Below are 23,803 nucleotides of genomic sequence, written 5' to 3' on the forward strand. Positions count from 1 at the left end.
TTGAACTGTAGGTTTAATTAGCCTTTGTTTTGTGGTGCTCTCTTTCCCCATGGCCTAGGTATTCATGCCAGACCATCAAAGCCATTAACCAACATCCATATTTAAAAGAGCTCTTTTAGCTTCAGCATGCATTAAAATCAGCCCTCATCAAAAAGTAATAATCCATTCTGTTTTCATTTCAAAACAATTGTCTTTCATGGACCAGCCTACTGTTGTATTCTGTCAGGTCTGTTTGAATCCATGTTTTTGGAGACAATTTACATTCTCTTTGCTGACAACGGGAGAGCAGAACTGTGTAAAAATATTGGCCACTAAACTTGTGTTATATTTTCACGAGACCTGGGGTTGTTTCCGTTTGATTCCTAGCTAACCCAGATGGAAACATCCTGATCATCGTCAGAGCATGGGACAGGAGTAACAAACTCCGGTAGATTCCCGCCGTACCTACTTAACTCACCCACGTGCGTTAAGGCATTATTATTCCGACTTATTTTCAAACAAGTCAAATAAAAAGCATCCCAGAGAGGGTGAAAGTGAAAAGCAGTCCTACAGAGCTAATTAAACCTTCTCATTTGTTTCTCTTTTTTTACTTAATTGTGCGCAACGCACTCTCTCCAGCTGGCTCTGCGCTCCCGCTCTCCTGGGACCCTTCCTCTGTACATAATACATCAAAACGCCTGTGACATGCGAGAAGAAAAATGGACATTGATGCGCGGTATTGAGCTGTCAAACCTTCAATTTAGCAGATTACAGTTCCCCCCTACAGCGCAAAGCGTCGGCGCATCGCGAGTGTGCGGGATTCCCGGTATGAATACGGCAGTCGGCTTTGACAGGAACTTAAACAATTGTTCAGTAATGAGACAAACGGGCCTTGACAGCCCTGTGATGGAGAATAGGCGACGCCTAATTGAGCTCCGGCTCTGGCGAATCATCCAAACGAATCTCCCGGCAATCAGGCCTCACGGAGGAAAATGAGACGGGACATCTTTGCGGTCGTAGTACAGAAAAGACGCCGACAGTGGCGATGTAACAAGGGCGCTCGATAACGTCGTCTTTCAAATGGGTATATTTCCATAGCAATTATGCGTTCGGGGATGATTTGATGAGCGGATTCCATTGTAGAACAGTAATAATACACAGTGGGATCTCAGGGGAACCTTGTCCCAAAAATATAACCACAGTACTGTGCTGTACTCCTGCAGCGGCCCAAGGAACACTCATTAAAATGTAAAAAACCAGTGGCTTATTATTTCCCTCCTCGGAATGAGTAAATAAAGATCCTGCCGCCCCTCCCCCCACCTCCCTCTCACTCTCCGTGCTGTATGTGTGCTCATGAGACTGATATGACAAATCAAGCTTGAGGGAGAAGGAGGAAGCAGAGACAGGGTGTGTGTGTGTGTGTCCGTCTGTGTGTCATCCTTCGGATATAAGATAATATAAGATATTCCTTTATTGATCCCCTTGGGGAAATTCAGGCATCATAGCAGCATGGGGGAAGGGGGGGGGGGTACAGGTAGTAAAAACAACACAAGCAGTGTAAACAAATAGGTCAATATAATTTACTATCTAACTAGCTGAAAAATATATTCACAGTATTCACAGTGTCACATAAGGTGCAGTATGCATAAGGTAGTGTTATAATTTACTATCTACTGAAATATACATTATTCACAGTATCACAGTATCCACTGAAATATACATTATTCACAGTATCACAGTATCCACATAAGGTGCAGTATGCCTAAGGTAGTGTTATTGGGAGTGTGGTGTTGTGTATAGCCAGGGGTTCTCAAACTTTTATATACCACGACTTTTATGGCCCCCGTAAATGTCCAAACCCCCCTTCCCACCCACCCACCCTCTCCTAATGTACAGTTTCCTCCCCCTCGTATGTATATATTATCTGTTATGATCTCTGGTTAACAATACTGTATATTTGCATATCTTGTATGTCACAAATGTAACAGTACTATATACCTGTATCATGTCATGTATTGTCATAAATGTCATGATATAACGTTATATATGTATATCTGTATGGCCCCCGTAAATGTACAAACCCCCCTCCTAATGTACAGTTTCCTCCCCCTCGTATGAATATATTTTCTGTTAGGATTTTCTGTTAGGATAACAGTAATGTATATTTGCATATCTTGTATGTCACAAATGTCACAGTACTGTATACCTGTATGTCACAAATGTCAAGATATATATCTGTATGTTGCGTATGTCATTAATGTCATTATGAATTGAAAATGGGGGACCCTGATGTAAACAAGACGAAAGTCTTTCTCTGGTCTGCATCCCCTTAACAATTGTGTGTATTGAGCTGTACTGTATTGTACCCATTCTGCAATATGTTAATAAAGTTTTCAATCAATCAATGAAACGACCCCTTTATATTTAGGAATTTATTTTGGCGACCCCACACTTAATGTATAGCGTAATTTCAATGTGGAATTAAGGAATATCAAAATAAAAGCACACGTTGTTGAACTTGAGCATGCATATTTATTAGACATTTTTATTACGGCACTATGTTATCAATACACATTTATAAAAGGAGGCATATTTAGCCAAAATATGTTGCCAGAATATTAAAAAAATTATATGTATAGATAGATTTAATTTTTTTGCCAATGCAGCTGTCACCTACCCACGACCCCACTTTAGTTTGCGACCCATAGTTTGAGAACCGCTGGTGTATACCATGAGGCAGAGGGAACTTGGAGTATCAGGAAGTCTCGACACACGCCAACCCATGGTAGACACACAGGCACAGACACACACATATATATATACTAGTATATCATCCCCCGTCACATGGCTACGTGAAGGAAGGAAGATACTACTGCCACGGGCAGAGGAGAGAATGGAGGAGTTGATTGAGACTGATTGAATACACCTGTGCACCACGTGATCACCCACATCCCACACACACACAGAGACACACACACATAGCATAAAACCCTAGGAGAGACAGAGAAAGGTTGAGTGGAGGTGAGGAAGGAGCAGAGATTGTGGAGAGAGTGTGATATACGGAGTTTGTGAGAGACAAGGAGAGGTTAGAGCGAGAAGGTGTTCGTGTTACTGGACCCTGGACTGGCTGAGATACCCCCCTTGTGAAACTGACCCTGGACCAGACGACAAACCCTGAGTATTAAACATTCCCTTTTTGTACGAGAGCCTGGAACGTGTTTAGACCCTGGACTGTAATTTGACTACTCTATTGCCCATCGGATCTGTACTGTTGATCAATAAATATCACTGTTTATTGAAATTGTGCTTGTGTAGACATTGGAATTGTTTGTTTTGGTCCGCGTCGAGCCTGAACACCACAAGGCTCATCACAATATACATTATTGGAATACAAGAACGCATCCCTGTTGTTTGCTGTTCTTGCGATGATATTGCACGTCAATAACAACATATGTGTTGGTAATCGGAAATGTACACGGTAAACAGATCTACTGTATATCAGTCAGATATATAGTATGTGTAGACAAGGGAGCTGATTCCTGCAACAAACTTCAACTGCTCTACCTTGTACTTCTCACTTGCACCATAATGAAAAAGCACACTAAAGAACAAGGATAGACTTACCATAGTAGTTACAGCTGCTGTCTTGCCTTTTTTTCTTTGTCTCTTTCACCCTCTCTCCCCCTCTTCCTCCCTCCCTCCTCTCTCTCTCTCTCTCTCTCTGTGACTAATCGCCTGCATGTTTTTTTCCCCCTCTCTCCGATGTTTTTGAGGTGAGGTTCAATCTGAGAGAAAACAGGATTAGAGTCTGGCCTCAGACATGGCTCTACCTTCTCGGCGCTACATTACCACGCTACATTAGCCCTCACTGTGGGGCCTAGGCTGGAGGAGGGGGAGCTGGATGGGTGTCTGATCTGATGGAAAAGAGGGTGGGGGAGGGAGGCCACTGTCCATAAGTCCCCATCTCTCTCCAGCTCAGTTGGATGCCCAGAGCAACACATAAGATAAGATAAGATTATTCCTTTATTGATCCCCTTGGGTACATTTCAGCATGGGGGAGGGGGAAAGGTAATAGTAGAAAGACATAAATGTAGGAAATTAAATATAAACAGTGTAAACAATATAATTATCTCTGAATATAAAAATATGCTCTGTTCAGCAAGTGACTCTGCTCGGCCCCAGCGGCAGGTTGCGTGATATACAACTTTAAGCGCTGTCTCTCTATCTGACTGACTCACGTCTGTCTGTCTGTCTGTATCTGCAGGCCAAAGCAAGGCAGGAGTGAGGGGTAGCGTGAGCGGTCCGTGGGGAGAGGGAGCGAGGAGGCGCATGGAGGAGTGAGGGGTAGCGTGAGCGGTCCGTGGGGAGAGGGAGCGAGGAGACGCATGGAGGAGTGAGGGGTAGCGTGACCGGTCCGCGGGGAGAGGGAGCGAGGAGGCGCATGGAGGAGTGAGGGGTAGCGTGACCGGTCCGCGGGGGGAGAGGGAGCGAGGAGGCGCATGGAGGAGTGAGGGGTAGCGTGAGTGGTCCGCGGGGAGAGGGAGCGAGGAGGCGCATGGAGGAGTGAGGGGTAGCGTGACTGGTCCGCGGGGAGAGGGAGTGAGGACGCGCATGGAGGAGTGAGGGGTAGCGTGACCGGTCCGCGGGGAGAGGGAGCGAGGAGACGCATGGAGGAGTGAGGCGTGACCGGTCCGCGGGGAGAGGGAGTGAGGACGCGCATGGAGGAGTGAGGGGTAGCGTGAGCGGTCCGCGGGGAGAGGGAGTGAGGAGACGCATGGAGGAGTGAGGGGTGACCGGTCCGTGGGGAGACGGAGCGAGGAGACGCATGGAGGAGTGAGGGGTAGCGTGAGCGGTCCGCAGGGAGAGGGAGCGAGGAGGCGCATGGAGGAGTGAGGGGTAGCGTGACCAGTCCGCGGGGAGACGGAGCGAGGAGACGCATGGAGGAGTGAGGGGTAGCGTGACTGGTCCGCGGGGAGACGGAGCGAGGAGACGCATGGAGGAGTGAGGGGTAGCGTGAGCGGTCCGCAGGGAGAGGGAGCGAGGAGGCGCATGGAGGAGTGAGGGGTAGCGTGAGTGGTCCGCGGGGAGACGGAGCGAGGAGACGCATGGAGGAGTGAGGGGTAGCGTGAGCGGTCCGCAGGGAGAGGGAGCGAGGAGGCGCATGGAGGAGTGAGGGGTAGCGTGAGCGGTCCGCAGGGAGAGGGAGCGAGGAGACGCATGTAGGAGGTGGAACTAGGGAGGAGGCTAGGGGGAGAATTTTATAATTATAAAATTGATGTAAAATGTAGATTATAAAATATAATTGTAATAATGGTGACCCTTTATTCACCATCATACACATTGTGCACGTTTGTGTGTTTTTATTTAATTTTTTTTACACAGGTTGAGCAGGTGATTCTCTATATCCATTGTTGATGTTGGCTATTGAAGGATGTTGTTGACGTTTCGATGGCGTACAATACGTGGTGACATTGATAAAAAGGCGAGGGAAAAAAGAGAGAGAGCGAGGGAGGAGGAAGATGAGCTGGTGACAAGGATGTGAGTTGAGTAAACAGTGTGCGTGAGAGAGAGAGAGAGAGAATAAATAGTGTGAGGTAAAGGCTGAACTGCGATGGTTGTGGAGAAAACACGCCTTCACATTCTGACCCACTCTGATTATAGAAGGTTACCGAAGCTCTCAAATAATTTCTCAAGTCTTTTATTATTATTATGACCCATTTACATTCAGCGCTTTCTCCCTGTAAGGGACCAAGCAGCCAGATGAGGAGGACACAGTGGTGTAGGCAAAAATAAGGGTTTTATTTACCGATGAAAATACAGCCAAAAAAATAAGGGTCTTATTTACCCATACAAAATACATAATTTACAAACATAACATAAGTGGTCCAAATAATAAAAGGTAAAAACAGACCTGAACGGAAGATAACACACAAACGAGAACTCAAACTATATATCCTGGCCAGACACATAAACATAGGCAGGCTAATTGATTAATTCATATTTTACTCTACTATCTTAAAAATGCACATACAAAAATCAAATAAACAATAAACATACAACATATAACATATCTACCAAACTAAACAACCAATAATCTTAAGTAATAAGGAAAATATATATAATAAACTAAATCACAATACAAGGAACCCCCCCTGACATCTCCCACGACTTGGTTCGGTCCACCACCCCCATCCGGCCATTTAGGACCGATCAGTCGCAGCTGCTCTGTTTGCCCAGAGCAAGGACGGCTGGCTGCAGAGTGCAGATTTGAACAAACAAATGTACATGCGTGCACTAACAAAACATGTAAGTCAGTTAAATAAAGAATGTATATGATATCAGTACGCAAGTCTGTGTCATGTGTCATTATGTGAAATTATTATAAATAGTGTATGTGCATCATGAATGTAAACCTGTATAAACATTACAAACATTAACTAACTATGGGAGATTTAACTTAAACCAAACTAAGGCCATGTCCACACGAATCCAGATCTTTTGCAAAACGCACATTTTCTTCCACGTTTTGGGCCTTTCATCCACACGTAAACGGTGTTTTCAGAAACATAAACGGAGATTTTCGAAAACGCATTTTAAAGTGAAGATTTTCCAAAATATCCGTTCAGTGGATCTGTGTAGCCACTGTAAACGCATAGTCTAGAATGATAAACGATGACGTCACAGCTCACTACGCATGCTCAAACTGTTGTTCTATGGCAATAGGCGCCCATAGCCTTGAAGCGCATGAAGGTAATAACAATAGACAGCGCCTGGTGCTGAAATGGCAGACAGAAGTATACAGTTTCTTCCCCCTCGAATGTATACATTTTCTTTTATTGATCTCTGCCTATTAAGCAGTACTGTATATTTGTATATCTTGTATCATAAATGTCTGGATGTAACAGTACTGTATATATCTACTCCAGTGACGTCTGACAGATTCGGCCATCAGACGCTGCTTGCGTGTAAAGCAGATGTATCTGTTATTTAGTTAGGCCTACTGCACATTTTCGTTGACATAAGTAGACTTTTAGTTTTTGTTTATTTATTAAGTTAATATAAACCGTGTTTCTAAAGTTTGAGGTTGTTAAATACATGCTTTTGATTTCTTTAAGTGGCGAGTGACGTTTTATTTGTTGTCCGCTTATTTCCCGCCAGAGAGATACAATGCAATGTTGCGATCACAATATCCCAATTCCGAAACAAAATAAGGCGAGTCCTTATCACAAACTGTTCCAAAGATATTTAATGTTTCGCTAAACATGTCTGTTGTGCCCGGCTTCAGTTAAAAGCCAAATTGCATTCTAAATTTAGTTAAAGGGGAACTATCTTATAAATGGCCTTTTTGAGTGTTTAGCATTGTTTCCTAGCTATGTGAACTTATATTAATATGATCTATGTCTCAAAATTCTCATATTGGCGCATTCTTCCAATTCTCCTCTCACAATATTCACCCTCACTGAACTGAGTCATTTGAAAATGTGCGCGATATGTGATGTCATAAAGACACTGCTGCATGTTAATGTTCAGGCGAAGACGACGCTGCGCAGTGGTTTAGGAGCCCAGGCTCAAAACAGCTCGAGATCTTGAGGTAGAAAAATGCTGTTTTTGAGGACTTGATTAGAAATACAAAACAATGAATAAAAAATATATATATATTACAGAGGTGTTCCATAGACTCACAGGAATTGTGTAAAAGTGCCCAAATAGTGAAAGAAATAGTAAAATAGTTCCCCTTTAATAGACGCCAGACAGAAGATGCGCTCTGATGTTGTGGATAATAATAATAATAATAATAATAATAATAATAATAATTATTATTATTATTATTATTATTATTATTATTATTATTATTATTATTATTATTATTATTATTATTATTATTATTATTATTATTATTATTATTATTATTATTATTATTATTATTATTATTATTATTATTATTTATTTTTATCTTTTTCCCCCCTCCTTTTTTCCGATTTTTCTCCCATCCCACTGTTAGTTGTTATGCCAATTCCCAACCCCCTTCCTGGTTGTTGTGCACTCCCCCCTACTGTTGGTCCGAGAGGCCGGAGACTGTCACATGCTTTCCTCCAACGCATGTGCAGCCAGCCGGCAGCCAGCCTGGCAGCGCAGATTCTCACCGGGAGAGTGTAACGTGTAGAAGGTCACACTACCTCCCTCCAGATCCTACCCTCGCTGTGCAGGCGCCCCGACCGAACTGTAGGGGTCGCTGTCCACAACGCCCAGGACCCACCCATCAGCTTTCCCACCCCTAACAACTGCCAATTGTGTTAGTATGAACGACCAGCCAAGCAACGCCGAGAGCTGGATTCGAACCCAGCATCTCCAGCGTTGATGGCGAGCGCCTTGCCCACTACACCACCTAGCCGCCACGATGTTGTGGATAGTTGAGGATGTTGGCATTACGCGTCCCAGGATGACCTAATAACTTAACATTATTAGTTGAATAGTTACTGTACAGGAATTACAGGAATCATTTGAATATGAGTTACGTGAATATAGCTTGCCCGTGGAGTGGACACAGACATGCACGCATTAACAGCTCCGTCTTTTAATACACACTTATATCATACAGTAACGTCAAATAAGATATTGAAAGATGAAGGATGAAGTTACAAATGAAAAGGGGCAAAAGCACTTACTCTGACAATTCTACAGCGCACAATGGGTTTTAAAGTGATGTCAAATCGGAGCAAAAAAAGCTGAATCCGCTTCAAGAAGACTCACTACATTAGGTATAATAACTTCGGTGGACAGCGCCTTGGTGCTGAAATGTCATTCAAACTGTATCCTTACTTATGACTGTGACGGGCGAAGACGGCACCACACATGTGAACAGTAACAATGAAATTAATTAATGTCTTGTTGTAATTAGTATATACCCAATGTCATGCGTCTTCTCGAAGCGGATTCAGCTTGTTTTGCTCCGATTTGAAGTCAGTTTAAAACCCTTTATACTCCTAGGCGTATTTAATTCCGCCTGGATCTTTTCTTTTTATTGTGCACTGTAGCATTGTCAAGGAGTAATTGCGTTTGCCCTTTTCCCTTTGTAACTTCATCCTTTATCTTTCAATATCTTATTTGACGTTACTGTATGATATAACAAGTGTGTATTAAAAGACGGAGCTGTTAATGCGTATGAAGGTTTGTGTCCACGGGCAAGCTATATTCACATATTCACGTAACTCGCATATATTCAAATGATTCCTGTAATTCCTGTACAGTAACCATTCAACTAATAATGTTATTAGGTCATCCTGGGACCACTCACGCGTAATGCCGACATCCTCAACTATCCGCAACATCAGAGCGCCTCAGGTGCAGACACTCTCTGTCTGGCGTCTATTTAGAATTTGCTATTTGGTCTAAAGCCGGGCGCAACACTAGACATGTTTAGCAAAACATTAAATAACTTTGGAACAGTTTGTGATAAACTCTCGCCATATTTTGTTTCAGAATCGGGAGATTGTGATCTCAACATTGACATTGTATCTGTCAATCGTCCTGTCCGCTCGGTACCGCTATGGTATTTCAGATATCGCGTATCGCCACCTACTGGCCTGGCATGCTTGTTGGAGCAATTTATATGCGTTTGTGTTTGTGTCTGGATAGATTTTTTTTTTTAACTCTGTCATGTGGACGAGGATTTTCTTTTTTAAACGGAGCCTGAAAATATCCGTTTAGCAAAATATCCAGATACGTGTGGACATGGCCTAAGGGTGAGGGAACCATTAACACTTTGGCTGCCTAAGGTTAAATTCATGATATACCATAGATTGCCAGCGCTATTTGTCTATGGAGAAAGTCCCCTTCTTTGCAGGGCTATAACTTTTTAAATTCTATTGCTACATTGCCATTATTAGGGCCCATTCAAAGTCCTATATGTATTGCTCATTGTGTAGCAACGTTAAACTTTTTCATTCACATATTCATAGTAAAGTATGGTCTAATGTATAAGTATGTTTTCATCTCTTTCTGCAGCTTTCTCCAGAACGTGATATATAGCCCCATGCATTATATTGATGATGAAATACAGTTTGATGGCAATCAGCGCGATATAAAAAATTCCAACTAGACGTACTTCTAGAAGTTACTACACGTCATCTGATGTTGACCGGATGGGCGAGGGGGCGTTTATAATTCCGTGGGCAGCGTTATACCAATCATCTAATGTGGGTCAAATGTTGATAATAGCAGTTAGTATCGAAGACGGTAACGTTACACGCTGAAACTCACCCCAGTCTCCGCGCGCCGTTGGGCGATCATCGTAGAGTAGAAATCTTATCATTATGGGATATATTTTTACCCGGTCCATCTCCAGCTTGTATAATGGTATATACGTCCAAATCATGTTGTTTATCGAGTTATTGCCAATCGATCACCGTGTAGCGTGACGAGCCAGAGTCCCATGACCTATAGCGAGCGCCCGGAAGTACTACGGACGTCTAGGACAACCTCTATGCAACATCCTGTTTGGCGATTGCGACGATCGGCCACCAGATGGCGCTCCTGAACCGCCAGAGAGCTCAGTGGGTCCTGCTGGTGGATCTCAGGCCAGCGGAGGGGACATATGAATCCGATCGCAGATTTTTGAAATATTGATATAAGGACGACGTAACGCGTCCTCCGGCAACTTTAGCATGGCCAGCAAAGACGTCTAAAGACGGTTCCCGGCAGTCAAAGTGTTAACATGTGTGGGTGCGGCGCACAGATGCCTCCATCACACTTTTTTTTTATTATCTTTTCCCCCCTTCTTTTTTCTGTTTTTCTCCCCTCCCAATCCCTTTCCTGGTCGTTGCGCACTTTACCCCCTACCGTCGGTCTGGGAGGGCGGAGACTATCACATGCTTCCTCCGACACATGTGTACCCAGCCCACCACTTCTTTTCACCTGGCAGCGCGGACTCTCACTGGGAGAGTGTAACGTGTGGAAGGTCACACTACCTCCCTCCAGATCCTTCCCTCGCTGTGCAGGCGCCCCGACCGAACTGTAGGAGTCGCTGTTTACAACGACCCAGACCCACCCACCGGCTTCCCTCCCGCTGACTCTGCCAATTAAGCCAGTATGACGGCCGGCCAAGCCGGATAATTGACTTCAGACACAACCCCGATCATCAAGCCAGTGTAGCTAGTGTAATTCACGATGAGGACGTCCAGATTGTTGAATCGTACAAATACCTGGGAACTGTGTTTGACTGTAAACTGAAGTTCAACTTAAATACAGAGTCTATTGTTAAAAAAGGTCAGCAGAGGATCTACCTGCTGAGAAAGCTGAACTCTTTTAATGTTAGTGCGAAGATCCTGAGCACTTTTTATAGTTCTTTTATTGAAAGCCTCCTAACTTTTTCTTTTATCTGCTGGTTCAGTGGCCTGTCTATTAAAGATAGGAACTGCCTACAGTACATAGTGAAAGTGTGCTCCAAAATAATTGGAGTAAAACAGAGAGACCTATGTTCTCTTCATGCTCCGTCTCAGCGGTTTTCACTGTTGCCTTCTGGCCGCCGTTATGACGTCCCACCAAGTAGGACCAACTGCTACGCCAAATCTTTTGTCCCCTCGGCTATCAGACTTTTAAACACGGACAGTAGTCATTTTAAGTCGTTTTTAGACTTGGTTGTCTGTTTTTACTTTTACTTTGCTGGATTGTGTATCACATGGAGTGTTTCTCTCTTTTTTTTGCCGTGCTGTCGTTGAGATGTTTTGTTGTTTGTTTGTCTTTGTTGCTTGTTGGTGAAGCTGCAAATATGAATTGCCCCACACGGGATCAATAAAGTTGTCTGAATCTGAATCTGACAGCCGGATTCGATACCAGTGTCTCTTGCGTTGGTGACGAGCGCTTAGTCCGCTGCGCCACCCAGCCGCCGTATGCTGCTCCCTTTCTTAAGGTATATTGAACACTCTGAAAGAAAATAACCATGATACTGTAGGTAAAAGAAAAGAAAAGAAAATTATATAAAAATAAAAGATTGCAGCAAGGTTATAAAATGTCAGGGAGGGGAGTTTTTTTTTTCAAAAGGTGATGATAATTGCTAAGACCAATAATTTGTGACGCAAATTGTTTTTCAGTGTGAGGACATCATTTAATAGCACTCCAAGTGTCATAATAAGTGTAAAACCTTGCCGCGCCATTTTGGCACACTCAAGGTGTCCAGCTTAAAGGAAGACACTGTTGAAATAGTTTCTAGAAGAAAGTGTTATACAATTGCACTGAATGTCTGTTTTTTTCAGAGTGAGACACATTATGAGTGAGTGCTGCTGTGCTTCTGTATAATTTTATTTGATTTCAAACCTTTATTTAAACTCGAAAGGCAACTGAGGTTTCCCTCATTTACAGTCACATCAAGTGTACATACAGAAATGAGCAAAAAAACAACATATAAAATCATAACAATAAGACAACAAGATGAAGCAAAAAGCAAGGATAACAAATCAACTAAAACAACTTGATTGACAAAGGTTAGAGATCAAGGTTTTATACTCTGCAACAGAGAGGAGAATCTCAAGCTTTAAGGACGTCATTCCATGCGCTAGCGGCATCATAGCGAAATACAGATGTATCCTGTTCCGAGCAACCTCGAGGGACCTTAAGGACCAGCCAGTCACTAAAACGGGTTCCATAGGTTGCAAAATTCCATTCCAATAATGATGTAGTATAAGGAGGTAGCTTACCAATACAGGCCTTACAAATGAACAAATAACAGTGTTTGTTGAGCCTCTACGTCAGAGAGGGCCAACCACCCTTCTCATAAAGGACACAGTGATGAGTGTCGTATCTATCATTAGTGAAGAATCTGACGGCAGAGTGATAGACGGAGTCCAAGGATTTAAGGGTTTATGCCGCAGCATGCCTATAAATTACATCACCATAGTCCAAGACTGATAAAAAAAAACTTGCTTTGACAACTAAGCTCTTCCTACTAATCAAATGAAAGAAAGCTGGTTCTGTTTCTGTATAGGAAGCCAATTTTCTGTCGCAACTTGGAGGCAAGGTTGTCCACACGGAATTTAAATGTACATTTCTCATCGAGCCACACACCAAGATATTTATATTCAGTGACTCTCTCAATGCTAGAACGACTTATGGTAGATATATGTGTACACCATCATATTCAATATTTCTGGCCCTAGAAAACAGCATCAATTTTGTTTTACTAGCATTAAGAACCAATTTAAGTTCTTCAGATCTTCCTGGAGGGTAATAAAGGAACATTGTAAGTTCTCTGAGGCCAACTGTACAGAGAGTCAGCAATACAATACACAATAGTATCATCTGCATACAGACTTGACAACCATTCAGCGAAGACACAATATCATTAATATAAATAGTGAAGAGGTCAGGACCTAGAATTGAACCCTTGAACTAACCTCTAGTTATTGTAAAAATCCAGATTGGGCATAACTCGACTTTACACACTGATGTCTCCCTGACAGATAATCTTGGAACCAATCACATGCATTTCTATCCAAACCAATAGTTGACCTTTGACCTTCCTACTCTCTAGACTAACTCTCCACGTAGTTCAAAAGGCAGGTCATAGTCACCTCTCTGTGGGTGTCCTCTGACCACGGGATCCATCAGCCTCCCGCTTCCCTGCTAAGAGATATGGTAGGTAGCATTAATTTGAGCTATGTTACACAGGATATGTTGAATAAATAAACTTTTAAGTTAGCATTGCAAAACAGTTATATTGTATATGCTAATAACAGGGAAAGGGTCACCGCAAAATGGCTGCTGGCGCTGAATTGTCACGTCATGCGATGTAGACATGCTTTAACTCATGTGTCACAATTGACCATCTCAAGCCCCACCTCCTTTCCTTGATCCTCCAACCACAGTTGTAGCCAGTGGCGGACTGGGACACAAATTCAGCCCGGGACATTCAGACACACCAGCCCACACACCGGCCCACGCACCGGCCCCAAAACCGGGCCCACACAACGGGCGTTATGAAACACTTGTCCAGTATTAAACAACCCAAGGCTGTGGCTAAGGAGTCAACATCAGGGAGACCAAATCTACACACCGCCCCTAGATGTGCACTCATGCACAGTGCACACACACACACACACACACACAGACACACACATACATATACCGTTACTTCCCGTCATTGGCATATGTTTTTTTTTTTACTAACATCTTAGTGCCTCATTAGCCTAGGGATTAAGGATACATGAAGTATTAACTACACCATAATAATATTGAGGTTTTGATCCATAGAAAGTAGGGATGTCCGATATTATCGGCCTACCGATATTATCGGCCGATATCGGCATTAAAATGTGATATCGAAAAATATCGGTATTGGTTTTTAAAAAATAATATTTTATTTACATTTCTATAAACTTTATTTACCCAGGCAAGCAAGTAAGAACCAATTCTGATTTTATTTATTGTCAAAAGTATGCATAATGTTGTGTTAATTCCACAACAAGAGATATGTAATGTTAATTACCTGAAATTATTCCATTTCTTGGGGCGGGAAACCCTGCATATATCGGTATCGGTTGATATCGGTATCGGAAATTAAGAGTTGGACAATATCGGTATATCGGTATCGGTAAAAAAGCCAATATCGAGCATCCCTAATAGAAAGGTCTGTGCTACACAATTTCAGTTAGATTGGATTTATTGTCCTTTAATTTGGCACTCATGACATTAGTTGCTTGCCGTTTAATCAACATTGAAAGACCCCCCACTTCCTCCCAGACACCCATTCCAAGAGCCTGTTTTCTCTCTCTCTCTATCTCTCTCTCTCTCTCTCTCTCTCTCTCTCTCTCTCTCTCTCTCTCTCTCTCTCTCTCTCTCTCTCTCTCTCTCTCTCTCTCTCTCTCTCTCTCTCTGTGTATGTGTCTCTCTGTGTGTGTGTCTCTCTCTCTCTGTTTCTCCCTCTCTCTGTGTGTCTCTCTCTGTGTCTCTCTCTCTGTGTCTCTCTCTGTGTGTCTCTCTCTCTGTGTGTCTCTCTCTGTGTCTCTCTCTCTGTGTCTCTCTCTGTGTCTTTCTCTCTGTGTCTCTCTCTCTGTGTCTCTCTCTCTGTGTCTCTCTCTCTCTGTCTCTCTCTCTGTGTGTCTGTCTCTCTGTCTCTCTCTCTGTCTGTCTGTCTGTCTGTCTGTCTGTCTGTCTGTCTGTCTGGACTGGGCTCTCTCTCTCCCCTCAGGGTCAGCTGTGCTGGACTGGGCGCTCTCTCTCCCCTCAGGGTCAGCTGTGCTGGACTGGGCGCTCTCTCTCCCCTCAGGGTCAGCTGTGCTGGACTGGGCGCTCTCTCTTTCCTCAGAGTCAACTGCATAAGAAGAACATCAGCAATCAATAATAATGGCTTGAATTCATACAGCGTTTTTCAGCCTTTTGAAAACACCCAAAGTAGTAGTAGTAGTAGTAGTAGTAGTAGTAGTTTATTCAGTCATCATCTCACACAATACAATATACCCCATCATTTAACAATATTTGATTTTACAGTGACTGAAAAGGTACAGACTGAAGCATAATGCTTATATATGCCTGTCCTATATTATTAACAAAAATTAAAAAAAATTGGCGGCTACGTGGCGTAGTGGGCAAGGCGCTCGCCACAAATACTGGAGACGCTGGGCTCGCCTGTTCGAGCCCAGCGCTCCACATTGCTTTCAGTTTAGCTGGTCGTTCATACTAATACACATTGGCCGTATTAGGGGGTGGGAAACTGATGGGTGGGGATCGGGCGTTGTGGACAGCGACTCCTACAGGTCGGTTGGTGCGCCTGCGCAGTAGAATCAGGAAGTGTCGGGGGCAGCGTGAGCCTCCCACGCGTTACTCCTCGCCACTGAGAGATCGAGCTGCGCAGGTGAAAAGATGCGACTGCTGTTACCTCAAGTACCGGAGGGGACTTGTGCTATGTATGACTTAGTCCACATTGCAGCCGGCTTGTGGGAGGCAAGAAACAGCGTTCGTGACAGGGGAGGGTTGAATTGGATGATACGAAATTGGGATGGGAGAAAATGTAGAAAATGGGAGAAAAAGTGGATAAAAAAAAACAAATTAAAAAAATTAAGACTCCAAAACAGTATTCTAAAAGAAAATAGCAAAAGAAAACAGTATTATTCACCCTTGTAGTTTTCAAAAATAGCTTTACAAACCATTTTCTTAAAAACCAAAAGCGAATTACTCATTCTTAACGATAGGTTATGACTATAACCAAGTTCTGTTAGTTAGGGGCGATGCTTGGCATCACACTGCACTATCTCGCGTACGTGCACGCGTACTGAATAAACCACAAATGTACCTCTAATACCAGTATTAGTCTGACCACACCCCTCATCAGCTTACCTTCATAAGCAGGTGTGTGGTCACCTGCTCTCCTCCTTCCCAAGCTTTCACCACAAGGTGAGGACAAGGGCTGCAGCGGCCGTCTGATGCCAAGCATCGCCCCTAACTAACAGAACTTGGTTATAGTCATAACCTATCGTTCTGTATCGTTAGTGGCTTAGCTTGGCATCACACTGCACAAGGGAGGCCAAGCGGAGCCACTTGGCTGACAAATACACCCCGCTGACAGCCCCCCAAAACCATCAGAACAGGGAGGGCCGAGCCCCCCCGACCCCCCCTAATGGAGGGTATCCCCCCTATTAGAGGCTTCACGGGAAGGCGACGGACCCGACCGTGCGAAGAGGCACTCAAGCAACTTAACGCACAGGGTGAGCAGACCGTGGCTTGACCCCACGACTACACACACGCACAACCCGCATGCCACCCGGGAACGAACGGAGGAACAACCTCGTCACTGCCCCCAGAATCACGGGGTCAAGGGCAAACCCAACCCCGTGGCAAGGCCGTAGCAGCGGAGCGCGAAGGAAGACCCAGACCCACCAAAAGGACTGGACTCCCTGGAATGGGGGCCCGGAGAAGTCCATGATGCCAGCATCAAGACCCCACCAGGTGGGCACGTAGTGCCCCGCCCCCCACATCGCCAGCGTATTCGGACAAAGGCCCCCCAGTTACTGCACCTGGTAATCCCAGGCGGTATCCCACCAAGTACTAACCAGGCCAGAACCTGCTCAGCTTCCGAGATCGGACGAGATCGGGCGTGTTCAGGTCGGTATGGCCGTAAGCCGAGCGGGCCCCGTCCCCCCAACAGTACACCGCCTGGCACACTAACCCTGCAGAACAGACAGTCAGCATGGCCGTAAGCACACAAAAAAGGTTAACCAACGGAAGCAGGCAGCGCACCGGGGAAAAACCAGGCAACAGGCTGTTAACCCTAGCCTGGAGACTGCGGACGAGACAGGCGCCAGAGGGGACAGCTGAACACAGCTGCCCCGGCGGAAGGGGCGTATGCTGGCGTTGTTGCATGACCAAGCCTCCATTTAAAAACCCCCACCCAGAGGGGTCGAGGCAGAGAAGGCTGACACGATTGGCAGACGTCATGAACGTGCAGGGGCACCCTCAAACGGTGAACCCGGGAGTTGACACTGCACCAACACACCAGGGAACCAACCACCTCAGTGTTACCCAATGCGGTGGTTGTTCCTATAACCCCTCAAGAAAAAACTCCAAAACACACCTGCGGGTATACACCGGCTATACCGCAGTACAAGTGTTTCAGTTTTCAAAAAAGGGTTAACCCAGGCCTACGGGTCGCAAACATCACTTCGGACCGGGCCTGGCGGTACGGGAAGCACAGGGTCACCAGAGGAGGTCAAAAAACCACCCCCACAGGCCCCTCTTCGCCATGCGTGAGAGAGGAGCGAAAAATAATGGAGAACCAGCCCCTAAGCACACCGTACTTGGTATTCCCAGGCGGTCTCCCAACCAAGTACTAACCAGGACCAACCTGTGTAGCGGCCGAGATCCGACGAGATCGAGCGCGTACAGAATGGCATGGCTGTAAGCCATGACGACAGTGCTGAGTAAAAACATACCCAACCAGGGTCTCCATAGCGCTTAACCCTGTGACACCCAGACCGACCTGGCATTTTTCCCCCTGAAAAAAGCCCAAGTCCCTCAGGGTACCAGAACAGCAGATCTGCATCCCCGGCGGACAACGGGTTCAACTGATCTGGACCAGCGTGACCAGAACCAGTCCCGTGCCCTAACCACGCCGATATGCCTACTCCAGGAGAAGGGCAGATATGCGTGTTGATCTTAACATGAAAAGAAGGCGCCACCCAGACGTCCGGACGAACCGCGCCTGGTGGCCCACCCCAAGGGCGTGAGACCCCACTACATATGTTCAGATCCATCCCGTCATCATCCCCCAGAAATGAACGAGAATCCGTCGACAACCCACCCAGGTCATGGGATGTGGTCGTCGGAAGAGGAAAAACCCCCATCTCAGTTGCTTTATAAAAACGCTGTTTCAACCACAAGCAACCAAGGCGTGCCAGTCAATCGCCTGTTTACAGCGAGCTAGCACTATACGTGCGTCGGGACACACCCCCATCAATGAACAGGCTATTTAGACCTGTCATTGAATCCCCAAGGCGCCCAGGGGAACGACAAGAGGGGTGTGACACTCCCTAACTCCAACACTTCTGGAATAGAAAGAAGGAAGCATCAACAGTATGTATCCCAGTCTACACAGCCGGGGTAAAAAATGTTCACATTTTTACATCCCACCACCCTCCCATAGGAAAGAGACGGGGATCCCCAGAGAGACTTCCCACGCGAGCTGTACAGATTGAAAAGAATATATTGCACCTTGAGCCATGTAAAAAAACTGGTTTTAGGGCCTCCGGGGAAGAGGCACTGAACCCATACACACTCAATAAACGAATTGAATCGAATATACATACAATAGAAAAGGACCCTTCTAGAGGGTCCACTCACTTTGACAATCTGAGGAGGAAGGCTCTGTACTCTGATGGAGGCTTCCTCACATGGAAGAAGGAGTCCGAACTCACAGAAGGCCTGAATAGGCGCTTGGTGAGGAGGAGCCCTGACCACCCCCCCTGAAAACAGATCCATCACATGGACCTGAACAGCACACGGAAGTCCTACCAACAGAGACGCGCACGGTGACGTACTCTATGGCGGGGGAATTCCTGCGGTGCACACGCCCAATATACCAGGCCGTGGGACCAGGAACTCCCTCCCCCCCCCCCCCCCCCCCTCGTAACGTGCCGAACCGCCACGTGACGGGAACCTTGAAGGACAGGGGGTGTACCCCTGACCGACAGAACAATGGGGAGAGGAAAGGTTACCAGTTCACCCCTTTACGACCCCACACCCATGATACGACGTAACGACAAAAAGAGAATATGACACAGTCATAGTCAGCTCTATGAAGCGTTTCACAGCTCCACACAGCGCATGAGCTAACCTGCTATCTGATTTTTACTAAGGAAAAACACAGAATAGAGAGGGCTCTAAGAACCCCGGTCCAACATACACATGTGCTTCTGTGGCCAGTACAACCCAGTTGTAGGTCACATGACACACACAACCCATCATCACCTACAAAAAATGGCAAAAACACTCAACAGAGGAACGCTGTTTTTTTCACAATGAGAGAATACATCATTCTTGATTAGTATCGACCACAGGCCTTGCTAAGCACACATGACAGCAACCAAACCAATTTCCCTTTAGGAAATAAGTTTCTCCAGCAGATTTAGCACAACCTCAGCAATCAAGCTAAGAGTTACATCGTATCCCTACCACACAAAAGACACAATTAATGCACAACATGTCTGATAGGAGGTGATAAAGTCCCCAGGGAACCGGGGGGGAAAACACAATCCTCCTATTTTACCCTCAATACGGCCAGTTAAAACAGGAAAACCTGTTAATGTGTGAACACACTGTTCATTGTCATTACAGTCTGAGAAAGAACATTCTTTTACTCACTTGTCACCAAGCATAGCTTCATAGGTTAGTTACCTTAGTTGTGAGTACACGGCCGTGTTACTCACACAACAACCAGATCATTACATCCCGTTTGCACGGAGAAGCTAACTGCCAGTGACAAAAACAGCTCACACATAACCCGCAACGTATCCTAAATGCATTGTAGCAACACACGTTTTGGGAAAAACACCGTTATTCACAATACATTTAGCAAAGTAAAACCAGAAGACGTGTTATGAGGTCTGGTCAACCCCGTTCCTACCCGGAACGCAGATCAGCGAAGTGCAGTCACAAGACACCGTAGAACACAGCCATCCTGTGTTGTTCGATCCGGGCAGCGTCGCCGCTCCAACCAGTCGCTACAGTCCTCTTTGTTGACGCAATCCCCGTCCAGGCTCAGGACAGGGTCGACGAACATCCCCTGTCAAGGATGACGTCGTGGTCAAGAGTGTAAAACATGTTAAAATCAAAGCACGTTCAACAGAATAGCATCAAGCTAACGGCTGCTCCAACCGTTCGGGTGCTATTGCTTCTGCTCGCGAGACGCCGATCTAACGACGCACGCGATCAGAAGCGAGCTCCCGGCGGCGCGCGAGAAGCTAAGCTACCCCGCGCCAGGCCATGGCCATAGCAGCAAGCTAACGTTACCTAGCGACCACGACATGCTAGCCCCGCAGCTAACAGCTGACTGGCTAATAGTAGGCCTTAAGCAGGCCATGCAGCGATCCAGCAGGCTAACGCAGCAGTTAACAGCTGACCGGCTAACCGTAAGCTATGAACATGTAAACAATGACATAACACTCACCCAGACAGGCCGCCGTTCTGAACCTCTCCTCACTTTTTAAGAGAAAAGAGAAAACAAGATGTCAACACCGCTTCACAACGGTGACATTACCACATCCGACGGAGTCAGCACAGTACCAACTGGCCTGTGTAGCTGACTTTGAACATGAATCTGCCGCTATCGCACATTACATGCACATATCCCCTCGTGAAGGAATACTCTCATTTGGATATGAAAGATGGGGCCTTAACACGGTGACAGAGAGAATCCACTCGTCCAGAACACACAGGGATCACCAGTGTCAATGGTCGCAGCCCACTAGTTAAAACTATAATGGTCTCCAGACCAAGGCCTTCTGTCGCCTAGGTGGCTGAACAAAGGACCCTAGTCTGGGGCCGGTTTCCATAAACTTTGTCAAGTAGCCCCCATAGCACTAACAGACAAGTGGAGCCCGCCAGCAAACACTACTCACCCAACCTGGAACGCACCGCTTCTCACAACAGCGGCATGTCCGACAGTTCAGCTGTGGCCTGACAGGTTTCACCCCAACAAACACAGCAAGGAACTGCAGTTGAGAAGCATGCAGCGGCGTGCTCCCAATACGAAAACCGGTGGAGGGTTTTTAGAATGATCATCATCTTCCAGACACTCCAGTACGAAGACAATATCGCCGTATTTTCTCGAAAATAGTGAGAGAGAAAATAAAGATATGATGTCAACGTATCCTTGTTTCCCAAAGCTGTTCCTAATCCAATTTCTTCCATCATGGTGTCAAGTGTGGGGATCTACCGAGGCACTTCTTCCTTGTGGTGAAAGCGAGAAGGAGGAGAGCAGGTGACCACACACCTGCTTATGAAGGTAAGCTGATGAGGGGTGTGGTCAGACTAATACTGGTATTAGAGGTACATTTGTGGTTTATTCAGTACGCGTGCACGTACGCGAGATAGTGCAGTGTGATGCCAAGCTAAGCCACTAACGATACAGAACTGTATATCAGCATTGTTCCACAAAGCGCTTCACAGAAACCATCAAGCATTCACACTCACACAGTCATACACTACTGGTGGTTGTGAGCAGCATCAGCAAACACAGCTGCCCTGTGGCAGACTGACGGAATCATGTCTGCTAATCAGCGCCAACCACCATCAACAACCTTCATAAATACATTCAACATTAATGGAATAGGCTAAGTAACTACCAACTTAGCTGTAGCAGTTAGCTGTTATATGCAATCACATTTGTTTAACTACGAGTAGCACATTTAGTATAGTATTGCAGTTTATCATAACAGAATATAGCAAAGCATTACAGTATAGTAATATAGTAGTATATATATATATATATATATATATATATATATATATATATATATATATATATATATATATATATATATATATTCTTTCATTTATTTGCATTTATTTTAAATTTGTTGGACTTTATGGTGTTCTTGTTCTGTTCTTGACTTATTGTTATGTTTCTTCTTGACTTGTTTAAAGAAGACATGTACGGCCCATGGGGACATTAACGTGTGTTGTCGGGCCTTACAAATAAATTTGATTTGATTTGATTTATATATATTATAGAATAATAATATATTAAAATAACAGTATATAAAATAATATTGTATATTACTGTATACCAATATAATATAGTCTAGTTACTTTAGTATAATATAGTATAATTTAGTTATAGTATAATAAAATAAAAATAATACAATTATATAGAATAATACATGATATAATAGAACAGTGTACTATAAATATATAGATACATGTGTGTGTGTCTGTGTGTATAAATGAATGAACCTCAGTAAATATGTAATTTAACTGATATACACAACATTTATTTATTTATGTTAATTTAATTGTGTTTATGTTTTAATTTCTGCAAAATAAGTATGTACATTTTGTTTGGTTTGGTAAACATTGCGCTATGAACAGTCTATCAGTGTACTGTATGTGTGTAGGGGCAGGTACAATATTGAGCCTTCTTCTTCCTGTTCCTTTCGGCCATGGAGTTTAGTGGATCATATTAAGTCAATATGTACTGAAGACACTGTTGGACTGTAACAATTCCATGTACAAATAAATAAAAATTAAATGAAAATGAAAAATAGCTTGATCATTGATTGATGGAGTAATATGGGGTTCTTAACCTGATAAATCAAAAGGATTTATCTTAAAATAACGTATATTTTTACATCTATGCAAATGCATATTGTGGTGGAATTTTAGCAAAAAATTACCCAGTTGGAACTGTGAACGAATGCTTACTTGAATCAAGGATAGAAGCTGATAAGCTAAATGTATTATCTGTGTACAGAGTCTCACTTCAGTTTACAAGGTGTAGCTGAAAAGAGTTTAAATGCAGAGACAGGATACCGCATACCGGGGGTGGGGGGCAAAAATGCAAACCTGCCATTTCTAACTGGAAACAAGCTTCCTGTGTTGCCCTGGCAACGGGCAGTTTTATCATTATATTTGACGTAGCAGGATGTGTAGGGGACTGGAAGTAACACCTGTGTATCTCCTTGCATCTTTACGAAGAAATATAGAGCAGAAAAACGTAGGCAATTTCCACAGAAGTGCATTGTAGACATTTTCTGAGCAGGGTTAAAGAGCAAATACAATTTTTTCCTATCACAATATGTAATATTTGTAACTTGAAGTAATAGAATAGAAGTAATGAATACAGAAACAGTTATTTAACAATATGTAAAGGAGTAGTTGCATTTATTTTACATTACATTATATTTACATTTATACTTTGGCCCTTTGAGGGCTACCATGCTGATGTGGCCCTCTGTGAAATATAGTTTGACACCCCTGCCCTAACCCTATCAAAACAGCAGTCAAAGTGTATATTTTCAGCACTGTTTGTTTACCAATGGATTTTAAAATCTTCACGCGATGTACCGGTAAACGGACGTTTTAGACGTGAGGACAGGAAGCCGCCATGAAATCACTGTAGTCGTATTAACGTATTAACTAAATCATTTGAACAAAATAAAAAGCAGCAGCACTATTGCATAACTGAGTCATGTGTGCTATGGGGGGGGGGGGGCGGCAGTATCGGATGGGTATCGCGGTATCGTGCCATCCCTGGAACTGATACAACTGTGTTGTAGTTGTTTATTGTTGGATTGTTTCATCCATGCAACTATGTTGGTGGTTATAGTCAACGGGGTAGTAG

The 23,803-nt window shown here is 44.4% G+C and overlaps 1 protein-coding gene across 1 annotated transcript in view; it reads right to left on the reverse strand.

The window, feature by feature from the left end:
- Positions 1 to 4,213: 4,213 nt before the first annotated feature.
- nphs1 (NPHS1 adhesion molecule, nephrin) overlaps positions 4,214 to 23,803 on the reverse strand; it is a gene marked incomplete at its 3' end in the record, with an annotated part of 212,975 nt that continues 193,385 nt past the window's right edge. Inside the window, exon 24 of the mRNA XM_084336716.1 lies at positions 4,214 to 5,223. Within this exon, the coding sequence (XP_084192842.1) occupies positions 4,214 to 5,223 (1,010 nt within the window). The remainder of the gene's footprint in view (positions 5,224 to 23,803) is intronic.

Source organism: Notolepis coatsorum, assembly GCF_963971535.1.
Source record: "Notolepis coatsorum genome assembly, chromosome: 19".
NCBI lineage: Eukaryota > Metazoa > Chordata > Actinopteri > Aulopiformes > Paralepididae > Notolepis > Notolepis coatsorum.